This window comes from Entelurus aequoreus, linkage group LG03, assembly GCF_033978785.1.
Source record: "Entelurus aequoreus isolate RoL-2023_Sb linkage group LG03, RoL_Eaeq_v1.1, whole genome shotgun sequence".
NCBI lineage: Eukaryota > Metazoa > Chordata > Actinopteri > Syngnathiformes > Syngnathidae > Entelurus > Entelurus aequoreus.
Genome location: NC_084733.1, coordinates 35607696 through 35634570, shown reverse-complemented (window position 1 = coordinate 35634570; position 26875 = coordinate 35607696). Strand labels below are relative to the sequence as shown.

Genomic DNA, 26875 nt, shown 5'->3' with positions numbered 1-26875 from the left:
TCTACCGTAATAAATTACATGATTTACAGCAAAAGGATACTAAGGAATTGTAAATGAATGTGTCTTGTATGTTTTATCTTAATCCAAAAGAGAAAAATAGATAATATTTAATATTTCCCTAAATCTCTGTAGATAAGTTTATCCTTCCCGTTTGACCATGTTTCAGCATGCCAGCAGGTACAACAGTGCAGCCTATGTTGAAGCTCACCTTGAATTTAGAGGCTACTGCTCACAGATGGTTGTCAGATAGTATTATCTGAAAGCTGCCATGTCCACACCAGCGTTGGGCATGGTGCCTTGATAAGACACATCCATGGCAGCTGGTGTGTCCTGTGTTTTCATCTGTTCCGGTGGACCACAGAGATCAATAACTGTAAGCCAAAATGGTCAAAGTAAGTAATGCGTCTCCCTTTATCCCATGGTAAATGGGATAAAGGGAGACGCATTCGATTTTTGTATTTGCTTTAGTCTTGCTTTGGTGCAATAAATGAAACTTTCATAGCAGGATGGAAAGCTTAGATTGTGATATTCTGATGTGACTACAGGGCTCGGTTAAGAACTAATGCTGTCAGCTTGCAGTAGGATTTGCTGAAAACAAAGCAGATGCTGATTTATTGGTTTTCAATCACATTTAAATAAAATAAAATGTTAAGGTTTTTCACAGAGTATTTTTCTATTCTGGTCATCTAGCCAGCTGTTATTGTTCAGCTGTGAATGTTTTGCATTTCCTCATGAGGTCATACATAATGCATATGAATCCGAGCAACACAGGGATAAAAAAGGTTCTGTCAAAAATTCTCGACACAGTAATCTTTGACATCTGACTGCAATTGTACACAAACTGATGGGTTCTGTGCAGCAGCTGACAACAAATCTAGTTGTTGTCTATTACGTGCTCTGAAATGCTGGGGAATTTGTAGACTGAATAAATGTGCAATTGGAATATGGTTTAGCAATAACAAAACACACCTCTTGAGTCTTATTTACGGCTAATCTATAAAAGGATAAAAATAGAAAGCGCAATCCATTTAGTGTGTTTGTCTTCATGTACGTTTGTATATGCAGAATTTGTGCTGATTATCAAAACACCCACAATACTGGGAGGATAAGATGCAGATATAATCATTCAGCACTTGCAATGTGATTTATCAAGACTAAAAGTGTTCTGCGGCTGCTGTTTTGTGTCTATATTTAACATGTCTGCAAAGAATGTGTAACCTGGCACAGTTACGCACAAATGGTTTTAAGAAAGGTGAATAACTATCAAGAAAGGGAATATTTCGCATCTGTGAGTGTCAACATCTTTGGAATGTCAGAAATAAAAATATATAAGAAATATCCTCTATGACATGTTATACCTTTATTGACTTAAGGGGCTGATTTGAACAAATTACTTTTTTATTTCCTTTTTTTTTTAAAGCCATTAATTTTTTCATGTAAGAAATATATTATTACAATATATCTCCTATGTGAAAAAACGTCTTGCAAATTGAATTTTCTTGCACCATCACAACACCGCAGAGCCTCCCAGAGCGCATCTTTAAAAGTGGGTTTTGTTTTTTAAATGGGGCTTTGATAAAGCCTAGAAAATGTAATACATATTATATTTATGGTCTGCATGTCAACAACATGACGAAACGCCAAAGGTGGGACCATAGGATGCCATAAATGTGGAGGAAAATGAATGTCTCCATGGTGACAGCCGGTAAACATGCAAAAACGTCCTTTGAATTAGGCGATGCACCATTTTTACACTTGTTAATTGTACACACAGTCTTAGTTGATCATCCGCAGAACATCAACTCTACTACTCGCAATTTCATAGTTTTTACACACTATTTAGCAGTTATTTTGATCTTAATACAAAACCCAAAACTAGTGAAGTTGGCACGTTGTGTAAAAAACAGAATACAATGATTTGCAAATCCTTTTCAACCTATATTCAATTAAATAGACTGCAAAGACAAGATACTTAACGTTGGAGCTGGTAAACTTTGTTATTTTTTGCAAATATTAGCTCATTGGAAATTTGATGCCTGCAGCATGTTTCAAAAAAGGTGGCACAAATGCCAAAAAAGTTGAGGGATGCTCATCAAACACTTATTTGGAACATTCCACAGGTGAACAGGCTAATTGGGAACAGGTGGGTGCCATGATTGGGTATAAAAGCAGCTACCATGAAATGCTCAGTCATTCACAAACAAGTATGGGGCGAGGGTCACCAATTTGTCAACAAATGCTTGAGCAAACTGTCGAACAGTTTAAGAACAACATTTCTCAACCAGCTATTGCAAGGAATTTAGGGATTTCACCATCCACAGTCTGTAATATCATCAAATGGTTCAGAGAATCTGGAGAAATCACTGCACGTAAGCAGCAAGGCCAAACACCAACATTGAATGCCAGTGACCTTCGATCCCTCATGCGGTACTGCATCAAAAAGCGACATCAGTGTATAAAGCATATCACGCTCAAGAACACTTCAGAAAACCACTGTCAGTAACTACAGTTCTTCGCTACATCTGTAAGTGCAAGCTAAAACTCTACTATGCAAATTAAAAGCCATTTATCAACAACACCCTGAAACACCGCCGGCTTCGCTGGGCCCGAGCTCATCTAAGATGGACTGATGCAAAGTGGAAAAGTGTTCTGTGGTCTGACGAGTCCACATTTCCAAATTGTTTTTGGAAACTGTGGACGTCGCGTGTCCTCCGGACCAAAGAGGAAAATAACCATCTGGACTGTTATAGGCGCAAAGTTCAAAAGCCAACATCTGTGATGGTATGGGGACGTATTAGTGCCCAAAGCATGGGTAACTAACACATTTGTGAAGGCACCATTAATGCTGAAAGGTACATACAGGTTTTGGGGCAACATATTTTGCCATCCAAGCAACGTCTTTTTCATGGACGCCCCTGCTTATTTCAGCAAGACAATGCCAAGCCACATTCTGCACGTGTTACAACAGCGTGCCTTTGTAGTAAAAGAGTGTGGGTACTAGACTGGCCTGCCTGTAGTCCAGACCTGTCTCGCATTGAAAATGTGTGGCGCATTATGAAGCGTAAAGTACGACAAGGAAGACCCCCAGACTGTTGAACAACTTAAGCTGTACATCAAGCAAGAATAGAAAATAATTCCACCTGAAAAGCTTCAAAAATTGGTCTCCTCAGTTCCCAAATGTGTTGTGAAAAGGAAAGGCCATGTAACACAGTGGTAAAAATGCCCCTGTGCCAACTTTTTTGCAAAGTGTTGCTGCCATTAAATTCTAAGTTAATGATTATTTGGAACAAAAAAAATCAGTTTCTCAGTTCGAACATTAAATATCTTGTATTTGCAGTCTATTCAATTTATTATTAGTTGAAAAGGATTTGGAAATCATTGCATTCTGTTTTTATTTACGATTCATACAATGTGCCAACTTCTCTGGTTTTGGGTTTTGTAGATTAGGCCTTAGTGTAGCTACATCCTATTTTCAGAAAAATGTATACGGTGTATCATCTAGGTGACAAAAAGGATATATGTCACTGAAATTCTCAACGCTGTTATTTTGAATACCAGTTACAGTGTATTGGCTGTGCCTGCCTGTCTGTAACATTCACATCATGTCGGCAAGTCGAAAATGTTCAGTGTGTCCAATAAATTGTTTGCAGAGCGGGCTTTGATACTCATTTTACGCTGCGATTGTCCCCAAATAATCGCATGCATAGTACCGTGGCCAAATTTACTTAAATGTCCAATCATTCAGTCATTTAATTGCTGCCTAAATCCTCTATTATCAATAACACACAATTTCTCTGCGACAGAAAGACCTTTTTCTTTATTATGCTGTTTGTCTGGTTCTTACCAATTTTACCTGATCTTTTCAGAGTCATTTCAGGTTCCTAATCATACTTTTGTGCCATTTCTGTTATTTTTCATCTTTCTCCTGTTGTGGCTATGTCCACTTCCTTCAGTTTTTCTCTCAATCTTCCTAGTTTTCAATGTATTGTTGTTTGTCTCTGCTCCAGCGTCCAAATTCAACAGTACCGAATTATACCAAGTATGTTACTTATTTTAATAGTTTATCGTGACTAGTAAACAGTAGGGATGTGAACGCGTGATCGTGAACCACTCATGAGTCTCGATTCAAACTGATTATTGTACTATATTATTTGTTATACAAATTATAAAAAAATATTTTTCAAGTTAAATTTTTCAAGTCACAGGTTACACAAGCTCCTTTAGGCTGCTGATGTATGAAGTGTATGTGCAGCGAGTAAGAACAGAGATGGCCTAAAAAGGGTCTTTGTAAAAAAAAATCTTAAAGGGAACCTATTATGTAAAACCAATTGTTTGTGCATTTAGGATCTACATAAGTCCCAAAAGTTTGAAATCAAACCATGGAAGCATGGCGGAGGGATTCATAAAACAATCTTGCCTCCCTTTATACTTCCTCCAAATGAGCCGTTTGGAATTTACCCAACTTGTGACGTTTTGCTATTAGTGACGTCAGTAAATATACCTCCATATATGGTAGAGATTTTTGAAGAGCTTTCGTCCGCCTATGTAGTCCGACCCTGTAGTCAATAAGATCCTTCATTTTCTCTATCTTCTTGTTGTGGGGCAGCATTCTCCGCTGTTGCCATTTCTAATACAAATAAGTCTATGGTTCTAACTTATATTTGTCAGTATAAAGACTAAAACAGACTAAAGTACAACATGGCTGACGAGGAGAAGAGACACAGTCGAAGTGGAGGCACGTAAATAAGACCGCCCATAAAACGGTGCTTTCTGAAGAGACGATCAGAAAGCGGCTTGAAGATAGTCTGTAAAATATAATATTTGCAAACCATTATTACGTTTTATGTTGACCACAAATAAATGTTTCGAATATAGGTAATAAATCATAATATGACCCCTTTAAAAGAAAACTAAAGAAAATTATTAATTATGTAATATTTATTTTAAAAAATATTATATAAAATTAAGTATTAATCACGATTCGAATGTGAATCGATTTTTCTCAGCACCCCCAGTAAACAGTATTTCTAAAGGATGGAGTCAACAGAATGAATATGAAATGCAAGGAACATTGTTTGTTTACAGTTTACTACACTGTACAAAAAGAGGTTTGACAAACAGAAAATGTAAATAAAAACAATCATCGGTTATAAACTAATTACGGTATATACAGTGTTTTGACATACAGAAAATGGTCCTATAATCAGCGGATTCTGGAACCTGCAGTTACAGTAACAGAAAGTCTGGTAGCCTAAAATAATATCTTTATTACAAAAATATATGAAATAGGTTGTTGCTTTTAGGAATCGCTGATCACTCAACCTCGTTTTGATCAAATTTGAGTGTTTGTGGTAGTTTTCTTTGAAAACACTCATAAATCAGGTTATGTCAGCACATGATTGCTTTTTTTGCATTTGCTTGAAATGTATAAATATGTAGAAATGCACATTTGCTCATACAGACATTGTCCAAGTGTAGTAGAACCTCAAGGTGGCTAGAAAGACTCCTCTCTTACCAGTGGTGAATCATCACTTTAAATCCTTTCTAAAACCTGTTAATCCATAATCCCAGTGGTCCACTGGTCATTGGTCCATTTAGTCCCTGTGCAAGGCCTGTCCAACAACACACAAATCCGGGTAGGATGCAGAGAGTGGAGTTGATCTGAGGCTGGACTGGCTTCCCCATGATTCCTCTTCTCTTGGTAGTTCATCATCTAGTCTATAAAAGTAACAGGAACACAATTATTAATTGCAACATGGTATACAATTTTGGATTAGAAAAGTGTCTCCTGGTATTCTTTTGGTTGAGTCTTTAATGTTCATTTTGACAGTTTTGGAACAGCGCAAACACAGTTGGTCACACATCACAATGCTTGCTGTAACATTTTCAAGTTGGAATTAATCTTGATATTTTGTTCCATTTACAAACCCCAAAACCAGTGAAGTTGGCAAGTTGTGTAAATCGTAAATAAAAACAGAATACAATGATTTGCAAATCCTTTTCAACCTATATTCAATTGAATAGACCGCAAAGACAAGATACTTAACATTCGAACTGGTAAACTTTTTTGCAAATATTAGCTCATTTGGAATTTGATGCCTGTAACATGTTTCAAAAAAGCTGACACAAGTGGCAAAAAAGACTGAGAAAGTTGAGGAATGCTCATCAAACACTTTTTTGGAAAGTCCCACAGGTGAACAGGCTAATTGGAAACAGGTGGGTGCCATGATTGGGTTTAAAAGCAGCTTCCATGAAATGCTCAGTCATTCACAAACAAGGATGGGGCGACAAACAAGGATGGGGCGAGGGTCACCACTTTGTGAACAAATGCGTGAGCAAATTGTCGAACAGTTTAAGAAAAAAAAATTCTCAACGAGCTATTGCAAGGAATTTAGGGATTTCACCATCTACTGTCCATGATATCATCAAAAGGTTCAGAGAATCTGGAGAAATCACTGCACGTAACATTAAATGCCCGCGACCTTGGATCCCTCAGGCGGTTCTGCATCAACAAGCGACATCAGTGTGTCAAGGATATCACCACAGGGCCTCAGGAACACTTCAGAAAACCACTGTCAGTAACTACAGTTTGTCACAACATCTGTAAGTGCAAGTTAAAACTCTACTATGCAAAGTGAAAGCCATTTATCAACAACACCCAGAAACGCCGCCGGCTTCGCTGGGCCCAAGCTCATTAAAGATGGACTGATGCAAAGTGTAAAAAATTTCTGTGGTCTGACGAGTCCACATTTCAAATTGTTTTTGGAAACTGTGGACGTTGTGTCCTCCGGAACAAAGAGGAAAAGAACCATCCGGATTGTTATAGGCGCAAAGTTGAAAAGCCAGCTTCTGTAATGGTATGGGAGTGTATTAGTGCCCAAGGCATGGGTAACTTAAACATTTGTGAAGGCACCATTAATGCTGAAAGGTACATACAGGTTTTGGAGCAACATATGTGGCCATCCAAGCAACGTTACCATGGACGCCCCTGCTTATTTCAGCAAGACAATGCCAAGATCCTGTTACAACAACGTGGCTTCATAGTAAAAGAGCGCGGGTACTAGACTGGCCTGCCTGTAGTCCAGACCTGTCCCCCATTGAAAATGTGTGGCGTATTATGAAGCGTAAAATATGACAACAGAGACCCTGGACTGTTGAACAACTTAAGCTGTACATCAAGCAAGAACGGGAAAGAATTCCACCTGAAAAGCTTCAAAAATTGGTCTCCTCAGTTCCCAAACATTTACTGAGTGTTGTTAAAAGGAAAGGCCAAGTAACACAGTGGTACAAATGCCCCTGTGTCAACTTTTTGGCAATGTGTTGCTGCCATTGAATTCTAAATTAATGATGTGTGTGTGTGTGTGTGTGTGTGTGTGTGTGTGTGTGTGTGTGTGTGTGTGTGTGTGTGTGTGTGTGTGTGTGTGTGTGTGTGTGTGTGTGTGTGTGTGTGTGTGTGTGTGTGTGTGTGTGTGTGTGTGTGTGTGTGTGTGTACGTTTGTATGTATGTATAGTGGAATCTGTGTGTATGTATGTAGGTACATGTGTGTGTGTCGCTGCCCCGGTGTGCATTGTTGATCGCGGCACCAGGCCTGCAGAGATGCCATGGCATGCCGGCTGTGGGCGCGGGGCTGGGCCCTTATGGCTTTTTGCCGGATGGGGTGCCTGGTGGGTGGTGGGCGGGGGGGCCTGGACGTGCGGGTAAGGCTGCGGGGTTTGGTGGCGCTGGACACTGTTGGCAACCAGGCCTCATGTTTATTTTTATTTTTTTTATTTAAAGGGTTTATTTTATTTTATTTATTATTATTATTATTATTATTATTATTATTATTTTTATTTTTATTTTTATTTTTATTTTTATTTTTATTTTTATTTTTATTTTTATTTTTATTTTTTATTTTTTTTGTTTTTGTTTTGTTTTGGTGTATGTATGTATGTGTGTGTATATGTGTGCATACGTATATGTATGTAGGTGTATATATATGTGTGTGTGTGTGTGTATGTGTGCATATGTATATGTATGTAGGTGTATATATATGTGTGTGTGTGTGTGTATGTGTATATGTATATGCATGCATGTGTGTAAGTGTATGTATGTGTATATATATATATGTATGTATATGTGTATGTGTGTATGTATGCGTGTATGAATGTGTAGGTGTGTGTATGGGTGTGGATGTCCGGTGGATCAATCGGCCTGTATGTGGATGAGTTGGGGTAGGTGGATTGGTGGCCTCTGTGGTAGCTGGGGGTGTGCGTTGTTATGGTTTACGTGGTAGGTCGCTTTTTTTTGTTTCGGTTTCGGCGGCCGCGGGTGTTTGTACTGCGGACGGGCGGTGGTGGTGATGGTTGCTGTGGTACTGCCGGCGGTTGGCGTCGCTGTGTTGGGTTGGAGTGGTCGGGGGACTGTGGCTGGTATCTGTGCGCTTGTGGGGTTGTGGGGGCTGGCTGGCGTTGGCTTGCCGGCTGGTTTGGGGGCTGGCGTGCAAACGGGGTGCATTGACTTCTTCCCCAGTTGGGGGGCGCCATCCTCTGGCCGGAACTCGTATGGGTACGTTGCTGTGTGGATGGCCGGGATGCGGTGTTTGCATTGGGCATGGGGCTGTGCAGTTTTTCTGCGTTTGGTTGCTGGTATGGGCTCTGCGGGGTTGGGTTGGGGCGGACGGGGGCTGGCTTTGTTTGGCGGGGGGTGGGCTCGCGTGGCGTCACGCTAAAGTGGTCTGGTGTGGGTCACGGGCCGTGGGGGGCGGGGGGGCGGCTTCCTGGCCGTAGTTCCTGGTTGTCGGCCGCATGGACTGGGGGGGATGTCCGGACCCTCTACTCCTCCTACTTATAGCACACACAGTCACACAAATATAGGACTTTGGGGGATTGTCCTGCGGGGAGGCATGGCGGGGGGTTGAGGATGCCTCCTATGGGGCTCCAGTCCTCCTGTCTTGTCCCCTGCTCGTCCATCCCTCAATCTTAGCTGCATATTAGACACTTAGGATTTGGAGGGCTCGGCTTGGTTGGGACCCACCAAGACCTTGATGTCCCCCAATTTTAATCGCATTATTAGTTCCCACAAGCATACATATCTCACTCACGCTACAGTACACGCATCAATAGGGACTGGAGGTCGGCTGTAATGGCTGACCTCCTAATTTTAACTACACAGTAGACACTCTGGGGGCCTTGTACACATGCATGTGGGGGGGTTGGGGTTCGGCGCACCCCTCATTGCCTCGTCAGCCGGCGCGGATTCCAGGGACTGCGTTCTGGTGGCCTGCCAGGCTTTTATTAATTGATTATTATTATTATTATTTTTTATGTGTATATGTGTGTATGTATATATATGTATATATGTATATATATATGTATGTGTGTATGTATGTATGTGTATGTATGTATATATATATATATATATATATATATATATATATATATATATATATATATATATATATATATATATATATATATATATATATATATATTTTTTTTTTTTTTTAATTTTTTTTTTTTTTTTTTTTTTTTTTTTTATTTTTTTTTTTTTATTTTTTTAAATAATTTTTATTATTTACTTACTTTATTGTATTTAATTATTTGTATTTGTTATTTTTAATTTAATTTAATTTGTATTTCATTTTATTATTTTATTTTATTTTTTTTTTAATTATTATTATTTTTGTTTAATCTTATTATTTATTTGTGTGTGGCGTCGCGCGGGTCTCGCTTCCTGTTGGGTGGGGTCCGTGCCCGTGTGGCCCGACCTTGCGCTGTGGGGTCTCTGTTGGCGACTTGATGTGGTGGCGGCGCGGCGCCCGTGTCTGGTCTGGATACTGTGTCTCGGTTGTTTGGGCGGTGGTGTGTTTGTGCGGGTTTGGGTTGGGGTGGTGGGGTCTTTTGGTGGGGGGGGGGTGTTGGTGTCTCTTGTTTGCGTGTTGGCGTTTGGGCTTGCTGGCGGGCTGGCGCTGGCTGGTCTCTGTGATCCTGTTGGCGTGTGGTTGCCGGTCGCGGTTTTTTTTTTATCGCTTTGATCTGATTGGGTGGTGCTGGCTGTCTGGGGGTGTTGTGGCTGCTGTTTCTGCTGCCGTTTGTTTGTGGTGTGGGCGCCCGTGGCTGCTGGGTCTGGTGCAGGGGGGTGGCTGATGTTGTGAGTGGTGGCAGCGCGCGCGCGTGGTGGTTGTCGGGGCTGACAAACTGTGTATATGTATGTGTATGTGTGTGTGTGTGTATGTATGTATGTATGTATACATATGTGTATGTGTATGCATGTGTATGTGTGTGTATGTGTACATGTGTATGTTTATGTGTATGTATATATATATGTATGTATATTTCTGGGGGTACGTTCTGGGCCTGCCTGTCGGGTGGGGGTCGGCGCCTCAGGCTACTGCATCCGGACTGCGTGTCTGGAGCTCCTGGGTCCCACCGTCCATCCCTTCCGGGTGCCCGTCTTGGTTGGCGCCTGCTGGGTCTGGTCCCTGCGTCTACTGTGGTAGCTTGGTGCTGCAGGGTATTCCGAGGTGCTGCGAGTCGGCCAGTTGTTGGGGTAGCGACCTTGTGTGTCAGCATGTCTGTGATCTTCTTTTAATTCTTTTTTTTTTTTTTTTATAAATAGATTTAATTATTTATTTATTCTTATTTTTTTAAATATATTTTATTAATATTATTATTATTATTATTATGTATTTATTTATTTTATTTATTTATTCCCCTACCTCAGGGGGGGGACTCGGCAGGGCGGTTGCTGGTTGTTCCATCTCCATCGTTGGGGTCCCTGCGGGTGGGGTGGGTGGTTCCTGTGGCCCCGTGCTGGGTGGTCCTGTGGCGGCCGGCTTGGGTGGGGTGGCCGTGGGCTGGCCTCGCCGCGCTCTCCGGGGGTGGGGGGGGCTCGTGGGGGCCCTGTTGCCGGTGGGGCGGGGGCGGTCTTCCCGTCCAGTTGCGGGGGGTCTCCGGGCCCCTCGGGCGGGGCGTCACGCCTTTCTGTCTGTGTGGGGTGTGGTCTCTCGCTGGCTTGGGGTCTGGCTGCCCCCTGCTTTTCTCGTGCCTTGTCCTCTGCCGGGTGCGTCTGTCTGCGGCCTGCTGCTGGCCCTTGTGGGCGGCGCGGTGGGCCAGGCTCTGGGGTTCCTGTCGCTGTCCGGCTTGGCTGCGTGGGGGCGGTGGCCCCTGCTTCCCTGGGCACCACACCTACTGTTTGTGGGATGGGCTCTCGGGGAGGCTGGGGCCGTACTCTGGCTCCCGCACACACTGGGAGTCGAATGTATTGTACATGCAAATTCACATATACTCACACACATACATACAGACATACATAGGTACCTACGCTCCCACATACATATACAAATAAATACAGTACATATTTACACACTCAAAGTTCGTACATCCAAACGCAGATTCATTATACAAACATACTGTATACACATACTGTACATATACATTCACTGTAAAAACATACATATACACATACTGTACATATACACTCACTGTACAAACACACATTCACATACTACACATATACATTCACTGTACAAACACACACATACATATACTGTACATATACATTCACTGTACAAACACACATATACACATACTGTACATATACATTCACTGTTCAAACACACATACTGTATACACATACTGTACATATACTTTCACTGTACACACATATACACATACTGTACATATACACTCACTGTACAAGCACACATATACACATACTGTACATATACAAGTACATATGCACACATACACTCATGCACATAATCACGTTTCATCAAACATATAGTAACGTTGTTGCCCTAGGGTAAACTGGGTATAACACATGGCACACTGACAAAGCTTAACCTATTGTTACTATAACAATCTACAAGGTTAATGTAGGTTGCTTCTCTTTCTTCCCCTCCATTTTTCTGCATTCTTTCGTATCTCAAGTTATCATTACGTATATGTATTGTTGCATTTGAACAATTGTAATGTTGAATAATAAAGGTAAAGTATTGGTATTGTTTATTATCAATAGCACTATTTCTATTGGTATTCATATTGCTCCATTTTTAGTGTAATAATGCTCATTGTCATTTCTGTATTATTTTTTTTATTTTCGCTAACTGCTTATTTGCTATTACTTTTACCATCATATTTGTACATGTCGTATTTGCTGATGTTGCTCTGTTGTTGTTGTTGTTGTGTTTGCTGTTGTTGTTTTTGTCTTTCTGTCTAATCCCCCTCTTGTCCCCACAATTCCCCCCTCTGTCTTCCTTTTTCTCTCTTTCTATCCCCTCCTGCTCCGGCCCGGCTGCACCAAATGATAATATAAATACATTTAATAAAGTCAAAATACAAGTAAGGCAACACTTCTCTTTTGTAAAGTAAATCTGAACAGCCGATATGGGCATCTGCATCTGCTATATGATTTGCCCGAGAAGCTGGGCAGGACATTAAAAAAAAAAAATTTAAAAAAAAAATTTAAAAAAATAAATAAATGAATGATTATTTGCAAAAAAAAAAAAAAAAGTTTTTCAGTTCGAAGATTAAATATCTTGTCTTTGCAGTCTATGCAATTGAATATACGTTGAAAAGGATTGGCAAATCATTGAATTCTGTTTTTATTTACGAATTACACAACATGCCAACTTCACTGGTTTTGGGTTTTCTATATGCAGAGGTTCTGCTGCAAAGTGCTCCAGGAGCTATAGTCATAACATTTTGGCTTGTGTGTATTGTACTGATCATTTCATGGGTGGAAAAAAGGGTCTTTTTTGAGGGATGCATTTCGTTGAAGACGTGTACCAGCAGATATTTTCTTCTTGGCCAAGCCTGAGTATTTTTTCTCATGTATTATGCATCGTTGGCTGTAGAGCAGCCAGGTTTTTGGTTTGAGTGCAATAAAGGCACTTTTCAAGCATTTCTTCAAATGTATGTGTCCTTTCCTTGTCAAAAAGACAATGTTAATGTTAATCATTGCTTAAATAGCGTAGTGTACCCGGCTTGTTTTGAAAATTATGTGAAAAAGCTATGAAAGTTGCTGGGGAAATGGCTTTGCCTTGTTTTGCAGTACATGAGAAACAGGGTCAAGGTGTTAGAGATTCAACTACTGAGAGGGGTGTAGTTGATGTCATAGTTGCAGTTACAACGGCATACATTATCATTAGCACCATCATCCTCATCATCAACCTCAATACATATTCCTAAAGAGCATTGAGTCAAAACCAATCCCTCAAAAGAGGCTTTTGAAATACAAAACAATCACTGCATGCATACAGTTTCACAGTTTCTCTGCGCACTCGCTATTACTCATACTACAAAAAAACCTCCAAAAAGCCCACATTTCCCAAATACAATATGGCAATAAAACAATAGCTTTGTGAATTGGCCTTCAGTGGGAAAATAGGGGGAAAATAGTAAAAATATCAAAAATCATTACTTTTCTTCAAAATTAAATACACTTTCCTGTTGGACTTCATAGACCACTCTCAGCACCTGACTTCTTTGTGGAGTTTTAATTGCATCTTCATGCATTTGTGGGTTTTTCTCCCTCCACAATTAAAAACAATGTCAAGTTAATTTGCTAAAAAAAAGATCTGGATTTGATACCAGGAGATAACCGATGCTAGCAAGGGAAGAACATACAAACTCCATACAGCTGGACTTAAACCCAGACACACCTGAGGCTTCAGTTACCATGCCGTGCGGCATCTTTTACTTCACTTTCTTTGTTGTTGATGCCCGACCAATTGTTTTTTTAGCCTGTGTGCTGTTTTCTGTAGCTGGAGAAAGAAGCAGCTCCTACTGAGTCCTAATTGGGCAGCGCGTGCCGTTCTCAGTCACATGTCTACTTTCAATATGACTTGCGTATTTATAAGGGGGCTTGGGCTGAGCGTGGTCTGGACGTGCCAACCACGCAGACGTCGGCGGTCAATTTCAAGTAGATTGCAATGTAACAAACAAATGTGCTTAGATTTGTGTGTGTGAACACTTTAATACATCTGATTTTTACTGCCGTAAGCCATTTTCCATATTTAGTAGGAAAGCCACGCAACTCTCTGCACATGAGGCCCCTGATCATGAGGTACCAACTTAAACTGACAATTTTGGATTTTGGATTCAGATTTGGGATTTACATATAAAAGCTATCAATACTTACCCCTGTGTGCAAATAGCTGGTTCACTTCCACAAGTCTCAGCAACTGAGAAGCCTGGGGATTGAGGTGGAAGGTTTAAACTTGATCTTCTCTCTGAATGGCTTCGTTGGATAAAATGTCGGGGGCCTGGGACATACATAGGAAACCTGCCACGATTCCCACAAGTATGTGATAGAGAAGAGCCTCCGGCAGACGTCCAGGCTTGAGTCGTTTGAGGAGTTGTACAAGGCTTGGCCTCAAACAAGGATGAAGAAATTGGGCAAAAGACGGACCGTGCATTACTGATCAACCGAGTAGAGTCTTCTGTGCTGTTTTCTCTTGACCATCTTTGAACTTTTGGTGAAGCAGGCGGTGATGGTGCTTTGAATGGGTATGAGGAGGAAACATTTGAATTCATAGTCTTCATAACGGACCAGCTGGTAAGTTTCTTGTGACCTTCTGGTGTAGTAGTAGGTCTTCTGGTAACTGGGGGACTGGCTGAAGAGGGCGGTGTTGGTGGCTTTTTGAAACTGTGGGGACTAGGAAGTCTTCGATGAGTAGTCCTTTTAGTCGAAGGCGTGGATGGCAACACTCGACCCTTTGACTGCGCTGGAGTGGCAAGTGACTGACTACTGGCGGACGATGAGGGAGGCACTTCAGACAATGTTGAGTTTATTTCCGCCATCAAGAGGTTGTCATCCTCTTGTATAGTTGTTGAATCTTTTTGACTGGTAGATTGACTTGTTACTTCATAATTTTTTAAAGATTTTTCCGACTGTGAGTGGGAAGAGTGTTTAAGGTATCTATTTTTTCTAATTTGCAGCAACAAAGTAGAATTTATTTCCTTCACTGGGTCAAGCTCACCTTGAACATCTGGTTGACTGACATTTGTCTGGAATGTTATGACTTGATCTACTTTAGCTGGGGAAATTTCCTTTGTACATTGTGGCACATCACCTTTGCTTGGTAGCACTATTACAGATCGACCTGAGGCCCGTAGTCGCTGTGACAGTCCAGTCCTTTTTGCCATAGGTGATTTTACAGGTTTGATTGTTCCAGCATCTGTTACACCAGCACTTTCAAATGAATTGTCCATTAACACTTCTAGTGGGGGTGGAGGAAGACTATCCAAATCTAAATAATCAGTGTTCTCACATTGTGTTCTATCAGGTCTACAACTGGTTTTCCCCGGGCTCAGAAAAGCTGTGACATTTCCTAAACCTGGCAACACTGGAACACCACACTTCCGTACACCCCTAAGTGGTCCAATATCAGAGCTGTCCATATCTTCTATTCCTTGACTGAAAGTATCTATGAGTTTTCTGACAGAATTCCTGCCTTTATACAGACTTGAAGTGGGTCTTGGTGATGCAGGGGGGCTCGGAGGTGGCGTAGCTTTAAAAGGGCCCTTAAATGTTGTCTGATCTTTCAGCTTATCGTCTTCCTCTATACTGGTGGCAGCTTCCTGACATTTGGTGATGCGCTTTGTAAGTGTTGCCTTGTCTCGTAGATTGCCATCCTTTTCCAAAGATGGGTGCTTACGATTTATTCTCGGAGACTCTGCTGGTGATGTTCTATGACTTTGTTTGGATTGTGTTGCTTTTGAGTTTTGCTTTACACTCTCCTTGCTTTTGGCTATTTTGTGCAACCTCTGACTTATTTTTTTCTGAGACTTTTCCAGTTCAAGCAAAGTGGGATCGTCACATTTGCTGCGCAAAGATTCAACAGAACGGGAACGTCTCTCTTCCACCACTGGGGTTGCTTTGACTACTGCTCTTCTAACTGTTGTTTGAGATCTTTTTAGAGTTGGCCCCGCCTCATAAGTCACTTGTTCTCTCACCGCTTTTGGACTACCTGCTACCTTGGATTTGGCAACAACGCTTGTTGATTGGTGAAACTGTAATTTACCACTCATAGCATTTTTCATTTTTAAGGTCATTTCTACGTTTTTAGGATTCTCTATACGTTTGGAGGGTAAGCGTAATGGTTTTTGTTGTTCACAATTTAACGGTGGAGAAGTCATTTGCTTTCTCATCCCTTCGTGTCTATTTCCAATGTCTCCATCCATTTTATTTTCATCATCTTCCTCGCCATCATCTAAAGAGACTGATCCTTGTAATGATTCACCTTGCATATTAGCCATCATTGTGCACATAGAAGCTAATGAGGTCAGTGAAGTAAGGGAAGCACTTGGACTTATTTGACACGCCTGTTTTTTCCTTGCCAGTCCTGCTGAGGTGTATGCCAAATGACTTATTGGAGTAGTTCTGTTGGTTCCACTAGATTCACAACTCACACGCCTATGATGCCCTTCTGATCCAGCAAGGGATTCACTCTCAGCCCCAATACCACTGTCCTCGCTAAAGAGAGCAGAGTCCTCTGGCCCAAGTTTGCGAAGAGATGCCAATTCAATGCGGGATGACAGTCGCATTATCCTAGTCTCAACTTCACGTTTGACTTTCAGTTTCTCCTCTAAAAGTTCTGAGACAGAATAGAAGTATTCCACCGCCTCCTGCAGGGCAGAGTCCCCAATTCCTCCAACAGTCTGGCTCACATTCTGCATTCTCTGTGTGGTGTATTGAAGCAGCTGCTGCAACAAATCCGGTGGGGTCTCTATAGCAGAGCGTGATTTTAGAGGTGCAGAAGATGACAGGTTTTTCAATTGACTTGGCCAAGCAAGATGTTCGCCATTTTCTTTAAGCATTTTTTCTCCTTCATCAACAATTTCTTCCAGAACCTGAATTATTTCTTCATAGCGCAATGCCAGAAAAGAAACCATTGGCTGTAGAAAGGCTTGAGTTTGCATTGCTTTTTCCAGCAGTTCAAGTACATCATCATATTTGTTTATGCTAGGATTTAAAAAGGCATAAGCAGCTTGGTGAGCTTTTACCAGAAGTTCTGGGAAATCAATTTTCTGCATCTCTTTATCTTTCCTTTTCAGCACTTTCATACCTCTTGAAATCCTCTTTGTTTTTTTGCCTGCCTTTTTCTCAATGACTTCCTGCTTGTCCCCTATGTTTACGTTTTTCTGCATCATGTTGCTGTTATCTATTCTTTGACTTGTCAATGTATTCGGGTTTAATACCTCTGTGGCAGGCACAGTCACACGTGTATCTTCTTGTGATAACAGCAGTTGATCCTCTTGAAATAACTGTTTTTGTCCAATAGACTTCCTGTCTTTAATAGATCCAGCAGAAATATGATTGGCATTGACTTCTCTAGGCTGCTCTGGAGGTACAGCGGGCAGCATTCTTCCCCTCTTCAAAGAGCCCGCAGTCCCAAATGTATTACCTTTGGATGGTGAACATCCCATTTTCCAAATGTTAAGCTTACAAGTTTTTCACACCGATACCATCAAAACGGTAAACGGTGGAGTAAGTGATGCAGAGAATTTCCAAGGTCCTTTAGCCACCCCCTGTAGCTGTTACCTTCAAATGGCAGAGACAGCTGAATCTGATGACTTCTCTTTCGATGAAGAAAAAACCATACCAGAGTATTGATAAATCCATTTGTGTTAACATTTCATAGATTGGAAAAGTAAATCCAGAGTTTGCTGGCCATGTTTATTGAAATGTTTTGTAGCGTGGCTGTCCTCAGAAAGACATCACTGAGTACCTGACAAAGGACACACAGCTGAAGGGATTAGTGAGGCTTTCTGTGAACCCCTCGGCATGTACATATGTCACGTTAAAGCATATAAAACTCACCTACTTGTAAGCTTATAAGCTCATTTGGGTAATGAGGGCTGGCCTCAGCTGGCTTTTTATAGTCTGGCACCAAAATATCTATCACAGGGCAGCATTACCACAGCAAAATAAACTAAATCAAGTCATCTTAATGAATTACAGTAAACTAACTTTAATCACAACTAGCTTTAGCAGCCAAATATGTCAAACACACGAAGAGGAATATTGGTGTAACTCCTATTACTCATCAATGCATACGTACATAGTGACGGAATGAGTATGGTTCTGTTGTGCTAAGCTTTATAGGGTCAGTCAGAAGAAAGGCGGTAAAGGCAGTTGTGGTTAAGATGCTATAAGTGTTTTTCCTGTTTAGTTCATGGTTCTCTATTCACTTAAATGAAAGTCTTACACTTAACTTCAATATATTATTTTGGATCAATCCTTATACTGCACAACTATTCCATGGTAAAGCATGACCGGATGAAATCCTACCATCACCTATATAATATAATAATTGAAATTATGCTAGGAACATGACATCATTATTATTATTATTATTCTTAGTTGTAGCAGTAATATTGCATCTAGGGCAGTGGTTCTTAACCTGGGTTCGATTGAACCCCAGGGTTTTGGTGAGTCGGTCTCAGGGGTTCGGCGGAGCCTCCGCCGCGGAGGTCATGACACACCCAACTCATCGTGTAAATAAAAACTTCTCCCTATCGGCGGATTATGGATACACCCAAACTATGTTCCCTCTAATTTTCCATATGCGTGAGCAAACGCAAAAACTCCTTGAGCATTCAGCGGAGCACATGTGAGCGCCGTCAGACGTGCAAATGCACTGTGGCCACACCAGCAGCACACCTGTCTCAAAACTGACTAAATAACAACTTAAATGTTTAATTACTATAATCAAATGACAGCAGTCATTTCCATGAGATTATTTTCTAATATAAGTGTTTTGGCCCACTTACAATGACAATAACAACACATATTGTTTTTCTTGAGCTGTGTACTAGTATTGTATGTCTTTGGAAATAATTTGTACTTTATTGTTCTAGAGGTTTCCACTCAAAGTTCTTTTTTAATTTTGTTTGTCATCACAATCTTCTTTCTGCAGTAACCAAAGTATCATTGGTGTACTGAACACTATAAGACATATATCAAGCTAACATTTACTAAACATCACTTTCAAATGGAGAATTATTATTTGTGTTCTTTATTACTTGTATACATCAGTTCTTCTCACCAGTATTTGGCAAATGGCAAATGGTGACCCAGATTGTGGAGGGTTTTTTTTAACTCAAATACTGTAGCTTATATTTAATTAAAGTACATAAAAAGTGAATTTATTTGACATACTGTAAAATAATGTGTACAAACACACAAAACACATTTAATGATTCTTTTTGTAATAACATGTATCCCCAAATTTGAACCAAAAAGTGTCTGCAGAGTTTTTTAGTAGGTTATATCTGAAGAGTTGAATCAGAGCAAACACATAAACCAAAAGTCAGATCAAAAAATACTTCAAAATGTATTTTTTTCTGATTAAATTAGTAGATGTGTTTATTTTCTCAGTCGGGACCAACACAGTAGTTCAGTCACAAAGACATTCTGTGCCTGCCTGTTAGTCCGCATTCACGGCAAGATTACTTCGCTCTACGATGTGAGGGGCTTCTGTCAGTGAGAGTGAGGCCCTGTCTACATTAAGCTGGATAACTTTGATTGATTGATTGAAACTTTTATTAGTAGATTGCACAGTACAGTACATATTCCGTACAATTGACCACTAAATGGTAACACCCGAATAAGTTTTTCAACTTGTTTAAGTCGGGTTCCACGTTAATCAATTCATGGTAACTCCTTTAACGAATAATTATTTAGCCTACACCGCGTGTCAGCCACACTAACCCATTGTTTAATGTTCCCCTCCTTCGATAATTTTTTGCGTAGCGGGTAAGGACGCCGTGTATTTCTTGAATCACCGGCTCTTAGCTCTGTATGGACTTATTGATCGTTTATAAACGGAGTTCGGAGAGGAAGTGAAGTCCGAAAGAATGCGCAACAGCCAGCTTCATAACAACCGGTTTCTACTCGGAGGTAACCACTGGAAAGATTGAGGCGAATCATCCAGACATGCCTGTGTTTCTCCTTCTTCTACATGTACAGGCGCTTGTAGAAATCACACATAAATACCTTAAGAGAAGGAAACGCGCGATTGCAGCTATATCAGATACAACACATCTCAGACAGCAACATAGCAATGTTGAGCGATGGTTTTGGATAAGGCCTGGAAGAACGGCAGCCTGGTGGGATATGTTTGTCAACGAGTATGTTGTACCAGAGGAATGGTAAGAGAACTTTTCGAATGTCCAGGTCAGTTGTGATTCTACTTAGCGAAAAACTTTGTCCATTTGTCGAAGAAAAGACAACAAGAATGCGGGCTCCCGTGGATGTGATAAAAAGGTAGCGTGTGCTTTGTATTGCCTGGCCGACGAAAACAGCGAATGCATTTGGACCGGCAAAGCAGACTGTATCAGTTATTGTCCTCGATGTATGTCGAGCGATTACTTAACGTCGAGTTTTGTACTCCATAACTACCGTCAATTTCAGCCTCCAATCACAGGCAGGATTGCAAGAATGGACAATAAAGGTGAAGGTAAAAGAGCGAGGAGGTCATAGACTGTATTGGACAATATAGTTTAAATACGAACTGTCCATTTCCATTTATTTCAAGTAATAAGAAAATGTAAATGCCTTACTTACCCATCAAGGAGGAAATTAGCAAGTTTGGCGTCAGATGAAAAACTAATTTCCGCCTTCAATTGTCTCCATCTTTCAAAGGCATCCCGATACAAATCCTTGTTTTGTTCCTGGCTTTGTCATGAATAAGTTGAGAATTGTAACGACGCATTTTAAATTTACTAAGATCTGACATGTTAAGTAACTTTACCAGTGGCAGTAGCTCGACGAAGGTGGCGGTGCGTAACTGGCAACCTGATTGTCACACACTCACAAACTTTCCCATTGGTCAAACGGCGGAGAGCGGGGCATCAAAATGAAAACAATAACAAGATTTTGGGGCTGTAAATGTAATTTTGAAATGAGCATATCCCGGCTGAACTACTGTTATCAGTTATAGAGGTATTCGAAAATAAGATGATTTATTAATGCCTTTTGACATATCAGGACCATTTAAAGTTAAAGTACCAATGATTGGCACACACACAATAGGTGTGGCAAAATTATTCTCTGCATTTGACCCATCACCCTTGTTCACCCCTTGAGAGGTGAGGGGAGCAGTGAGCAGCAGCAGTGGCCGCGCCCAGGAATCATTTTTGGCGATTCAACCCCCAATTCCAACCCTAGATGCTGAGTGCCAAGTAATGATGAATTGACATGAAATTATTACATATGGCCCCTTTAAATGTTTTAAATGAATAAACACGAGTGATTTCCCCATTTCATCGCCGGGACAGCTGAGCTAGCTTCTGGGGTTGGCTGACATCCTCTCACAAGATGTAGTTTCTCTTTAAATATCCTTCTTGAAAATGGCCTTGCAAATATATATCTGCCACCTAATTAACATTTTGTTCTCCTTCTTTGTGGGTTAAAAAAGTGAGTATCTGTCACGATGTGTTGGTGATGAACCCCAAGATGCAGAGAAGGCAGGCTTGGTGCAGGAAAACATGATTTTAATGTCCAAAATAAAGAAGGTAAAACACAAACCAGGAACTAGGCGACAGGAAACAGGATACCAGGAAACAGGAACTAGGAACCAAAAGACAGCACGCTCCAAACAGCTACAGGTTCAACGACAAGTAGTAATGGCAATGACATCGACAAGTTTTAGCTCTAACGACAATACTCCAGCCCAGACTGGATGGCAAGGCAGGATTAAATAGCAGCTGGCTGATTGACACCAGGTGTGGCCAGGTGCCAATCAGCCGCAGCTGATGGGAAACAGCGCTCAGGGAGACAAGCAGGAAACAACCAAAATAAAAGCGCTTACAGGAAATAAAGACAAACACAGAGGAAAAACTAACACATAACCAAACTGTCAGGGACAAACCTGACAGTATCAGTGATTTCTCTGCTCGCCCGGTATGGCTACGGCGCAACACTTCCTGCTTTTAGTAAATTGCAACTTGTGATTGGATACTCACTTTGGAATGACAAGTGAGTATCCAATCACAGTCTCGTTAAATCAGGCTACCTATATAGGCTACTGTCAACAACTTGTGATCTGATTGGCTATCTCAGCTGTCTATCAACTGTATGTGTTCTCAAATTCATCCGCTAACGGTCCCGGGTATGTTGCTCTGCTGATTTGCATAGCACTGCCGTGGCTCAAACCAGTGAGTGTCCAATAACAGGATGCGTAAATGTCACGTTCAACATGAGGCCGGCTAGAAGGCCTTACTGACAAAAACTTGTGATCTGATTGGCTATCGCAATTATCTATCAACTATATGTGCCCGTTCGCTTACAGTGCAGAGACGCCTGCATTGTTGATTCTGAAGGCCTCAGGCAGATATCGTACAGCATGGCAACAAAAGCTAGCTGAATTCTGGTTGGATACAAACTCTAACCTAAAAACAAAAGCACTGGAAGGAGCACATTATGACAAGAAGAGAATGTGAATACTTTTAGATATTTAGGGAAAGTAATTTAAAAAATTATTTTATCTTTAATTAGGCGGCGTGGCGAAGTTGGGAGACTGGCCGTGCCAGCAATCTGAGGGTTACTGGTTCAATCCCCACCTTCTACCATCCTAGTCACGTCCGTTGTGTCCTTGAGCAAGACACTTCACCCTTGCTCCTGATGGGTTCTGGTTAGCACCTTGCATGGCAGCTCCCGCCATCAGTGTGTGAATGGGTGAATGTGGAAATAGTGTCAAAGCGCTTTGAGTTCCTTAAAAAGGTAGAAAAGCGCTATACAAGTACAACCCATTTACCATTTACCATTTAATTATGATCATGATTTCTGGTTATGTTAAGCCAGCAGAGAAGGCCTCGCTGGCCTTGACGGCACATAACTGTCAGAACTTGGGTTGCACAATGCTTCACGCACCTACCTTTTATTCAAAAAGACGTGGGTTGGATTCTCAGCAACATCAGTTCTCAAATGTATTTATCACTGTAAACATTACATTTATTAAAGTAAAGCATTATGTATTTATTATTTTAGCCAACTACCAGAAATCAACAGCTGGATGATGGAGAGGTTTTGTCAAAAACATACAAATAAAAAAAATCGCCTAAATCCAAAAAACTAAATGAAGTAAATGTCCTCTGTTCTGTACATCATTGTCCAAGAAAGTTACATTATATTGTCATCTTCCTCTTCATGCCATTTCCTCAAGGTGACAGAAAAACATCAAACAACCTGCCCATTCCACCAATTCTACCATGTTGGCAAGATACAAACACACAATAGATATACATATATAACACATAAAAAATATTGTATTATTCTTTGTTAATTTACCTAGTTAAACCATTTAGTCAAACATTTATTGTGATTCATTGTGTTTTCCAAGAGCCATTAAAGCATACTTGCCAACCTTGAGAACTCCAATATCGGGAGGTGGGGGTAGGGGGGGGGGCTTGGTCGGGGGTGGGGTGGGGGGGTCGGGGGCGTGGTTGGGGGCGTGGTTATTTACAGCTAGAATTCACCAACTCGAGTATTTCAAATATATATATATATATATATATATATATATATATATATATATATATATATATATATATGTGTGTGTATGAAATACGTGACTTTCAGTGAATTATAGCTATATGTATATATATATATATATATATATATATATATATATATATATATATATATATATATATATATATATATATATATATATATTTTTTTTTTTTTTTTTTTTTTTTTTTTTAATTTACATAGAAAAAAAATTAAAAAATACTTGAATTTCAGTCTTCCGTTGGCTATCCTTTAGATGGCAGTATTGTCCTGTTTAACTTCTCCGTTCATTGGGCAGGCAAATCCTCTATTGTGGGAAAGCGGACGTGAGAACAGGCTGTCCCGACTCAGTCTCAGGTCCGCGCCCACGCCCCCTCCAGCTCCGGCTGAATACCGGGAGTTTGTCGGGAGAAAATCTCTGCCGGGAGGTTGTCGGGAGAGGCGCTGAATACCGGGATTCTCCCGCTAAAAACGGGAGGGTTGGCAAGTATGCATTAAAGACGCAACAATTCAACGGGTTAAGATACAGCTGTTTGTAATTATACATATGACCAGCAGGGGGAGTCTTGTGCCGAAGCATGCATTGAAGCTTATGGCTCAAGTGGTTCAATGCCTAATGAATTTCATGAACTGGCAGAGTATAATATCCTAAAAATCATGTTCAAAGCGCATGCAACAATTCTACCAAACAACATTCAAAACAGATCTGTACAAAGAGAAAGTAATTATAATCTGAAAGGAACTGAGATCTTTAATAATCTACATTTAGAACAGTGATAATGGAAATAAGTATTTCAATCAGAGATGTTAGTTCATGGAACAAACTTGACAGTGGAATAAAACAATATACATCTCTTTCTGTATTAAAAAATAAGTAAAAACCATGATGATGAAAGGACTGAGTAAAACTATTTTTTTCATTATTGGTTTAAATCTTGTAAAATGAAAATGTGGCTTTAGTCACCAACATTGAAAGGCAAGTGATGCATTTTTGGAAATAGGAGGCAGATATAAGTATTTAACTTAATTCTGCTCCTATACATTTAGTTCAGTTCTGTTCAGTTTTAGTTTATTTCGAACATGCATACGATACAATGTAACGCATCACACAATTCCAGTTGTTTCATTACAGCACGTCCAAAAAGAAGTAGGAAGAAGCAGAGCTTATTTAATCCTACCCATTTTCATACCATAGCAATGTTATCCATTGTCCTTGTTCTCTGTAACAGAACAGTGAACAAATAAATAATAAATAAATAACATTACATAGTAAGCATACAAATATTAAATACATAAATAATTTTTGTCTCAATAAAAATAAAAATGAAAAAAAAAAGGGTTCAAGATATTCATCATAATTCTTGTTCTGTGTACTTTGTGAAAAGATTTTATTCATTATTAAAGTACAGTGTTTTATTTTCCCAAATTCAAAGACAGTGTTACTGTTCAAACTGTGTGTAATGTTACAGTGTCCAAAATATGAGATATACTTAAATAAAAAATGTGCCTTGTTTTTAATGAACGCTTAGGCTTATTATATTACGGGCAGCACGGTGGAACAGGGGTTAGTGCATGTGCCTCACAATACGAAGGTCGTGACTGAGTAGTCCTGAGTTCAATCCCGGGCTCGGGATCTTTCTGTGTGGAGTTTGCATGTTCTCCCCGTGACTGCGTGCAGGGTTCCCTCCGGGTACTCCGGCTTCCTCCCACCTCCAAAGACATGCACCTGGGGATAGGTTAAATGATAAATGATAAATGGGTTATACTTGTATAGCGCTTTTCTACCTTCAAGGTACTCAAAGCGCTTTGACAGTATTTCCACATTCACCCATTCACACACACATTCACACACTGATGGCGGGAGCTGCCATGCAAGGCGCTAACCAGCAGTCATCAGGAGCAAGGGTGAAGTGTCTTGCCCAAGGACACAACGGACGTGACTAGGATGGTAGAAGGTGGGGATTGAACCCCAGTAACCAGCAACCCTCCGATGGCTGGCACGGTTGATTGGCAACACAAAAAAATTGGCCCTAGTGCAGACCTGGGCATTCTGCGGCCCGCGGGCCGCATCCGGCCCTTTGTACGTCCCTGTCCGGCCCGCGTGAGGCCAATTATAAATTACAAAATAAATTTTAAAAAGTATCTATTTCGAGTGTGCAATACAACAGTGCTGCTTTTGTTTTGAAAAGCGTTATTTGTATTACTTCCGTGTGGACGTATGCTCGTGCGCGCAGCGGCAATCACAAATACAAAATAAATTTAAAAAAACATCTTTGTCGTGCGTGCAATACAACTGTGCTGCTTTTATTTTGAAAAGTGTTATATGTGCGTATGTCCTGTGAGGGAAGGCGCACAGCGACATGCCCGGTTATTCCCGGGACGCTAAAAAGAGGAAAAGTTGATGACGAATGGCGTGTTTTAAAAAAGACATTGACTGTCAAGTAAAGGTAAAGCCGTGTGCTTAATTTGTGGTACACACGTTGCTGTGTTTAAAGAATATAGTATAACGACCTGCTGAAGTAGATGTTGTCTTCTTGAGTTGCGTAAATGAGAAGTGAGGAGACGTGCGTGTGGAAGGAACGAGATATGTTGAGCTGTGTTAGTATAGCTTGCTCAATAAAAGTTTAAAAATTGCGTCAGACTTGGTGTGCACTTCTTCTGGACGCTACAATTGATGTCAGAAGTAAAACTTTGCGCATACTGCACTGTTTGTGTGCTACGTCATCGGGAGGTACGTGCCACGTGAGGAGCTCGCTGCAAAGAGAGAGAGAGAGAGACTGAGAGAAAGAGAGAGAGAGGCAGCGTTTACAGGTGCAGCCACGCTGCTTGCCACGGGGGGAATTCCGCCCTCAATGAAGACTCCCAGGTTTGATGGCAAGGCGAACTGGGAGGCATTTCATCCCACTTGTGACATCAATTGTAGCGTCCAGAAGAAGTGCACACCAAGTCTGATGCTCTTTTTAAACTTTTATTGAGCATGCTATACTAACACAGCTCAACTTATCTTGTTCTTTCCAAAAGGAAAACCAATCCTCACTCCTCATTTCCGCAACAGCAACGCTTCCTCCTTCTTCGCCAATCACCTTACAGGCGTGCTACGTTCACAACAAAGAGGATGCAGGATGAAGTGACAGAAATTGAAATTGTTGTATTGTAATATACATCAGGAAGTGTTGTGTAAGAAAGTGTTAAAAATAACACATCTGCTTTTGTATAAAGATAAGTTAGGTTAAATGAAAATATTATTATTATCTATCTTACGGTATATCAAAAATAATTTGTGCAAAATTTAATTGAAATATTGTCGGTGCGGCCCTCCAGCAGTGCTCGGGTTGCTCATGCGGCCCCCGGTAAAAATTAATTGCCCACCCC

At 40.7% G+C, this 26875-nt stretch overlaps 1 protein-coding gene across 1 annotated transcript; it reads right to left on the bottom strand.

Moving 5' to 3' along the window:
• Window positions 1–1877: 1877 nt before the first annotated feature.
• Window positions 1878–17760, bottom strand: pcare1 (photoreceptor cilium actin regulator 1). Its single transcript, XM_062041728.1, has 2 exons — window positions 14126–17760; window positions 1878–5718 (listed from the first exon to the last, which is right to left on the bottom strand). Exons 1-2 carry the CDS (start codon window positions 17413–17415, stop codon window positions 5595–5597), a joined length of 3414 nt encoding a protein of 1137 aa, XP_061897712.1. The 5' UTR covers window positions 17416–17760; the 3' UTR covers window positions 1878–5594.
• Window positions 17761–26875: the final 9115 nt, after the last annotated feature.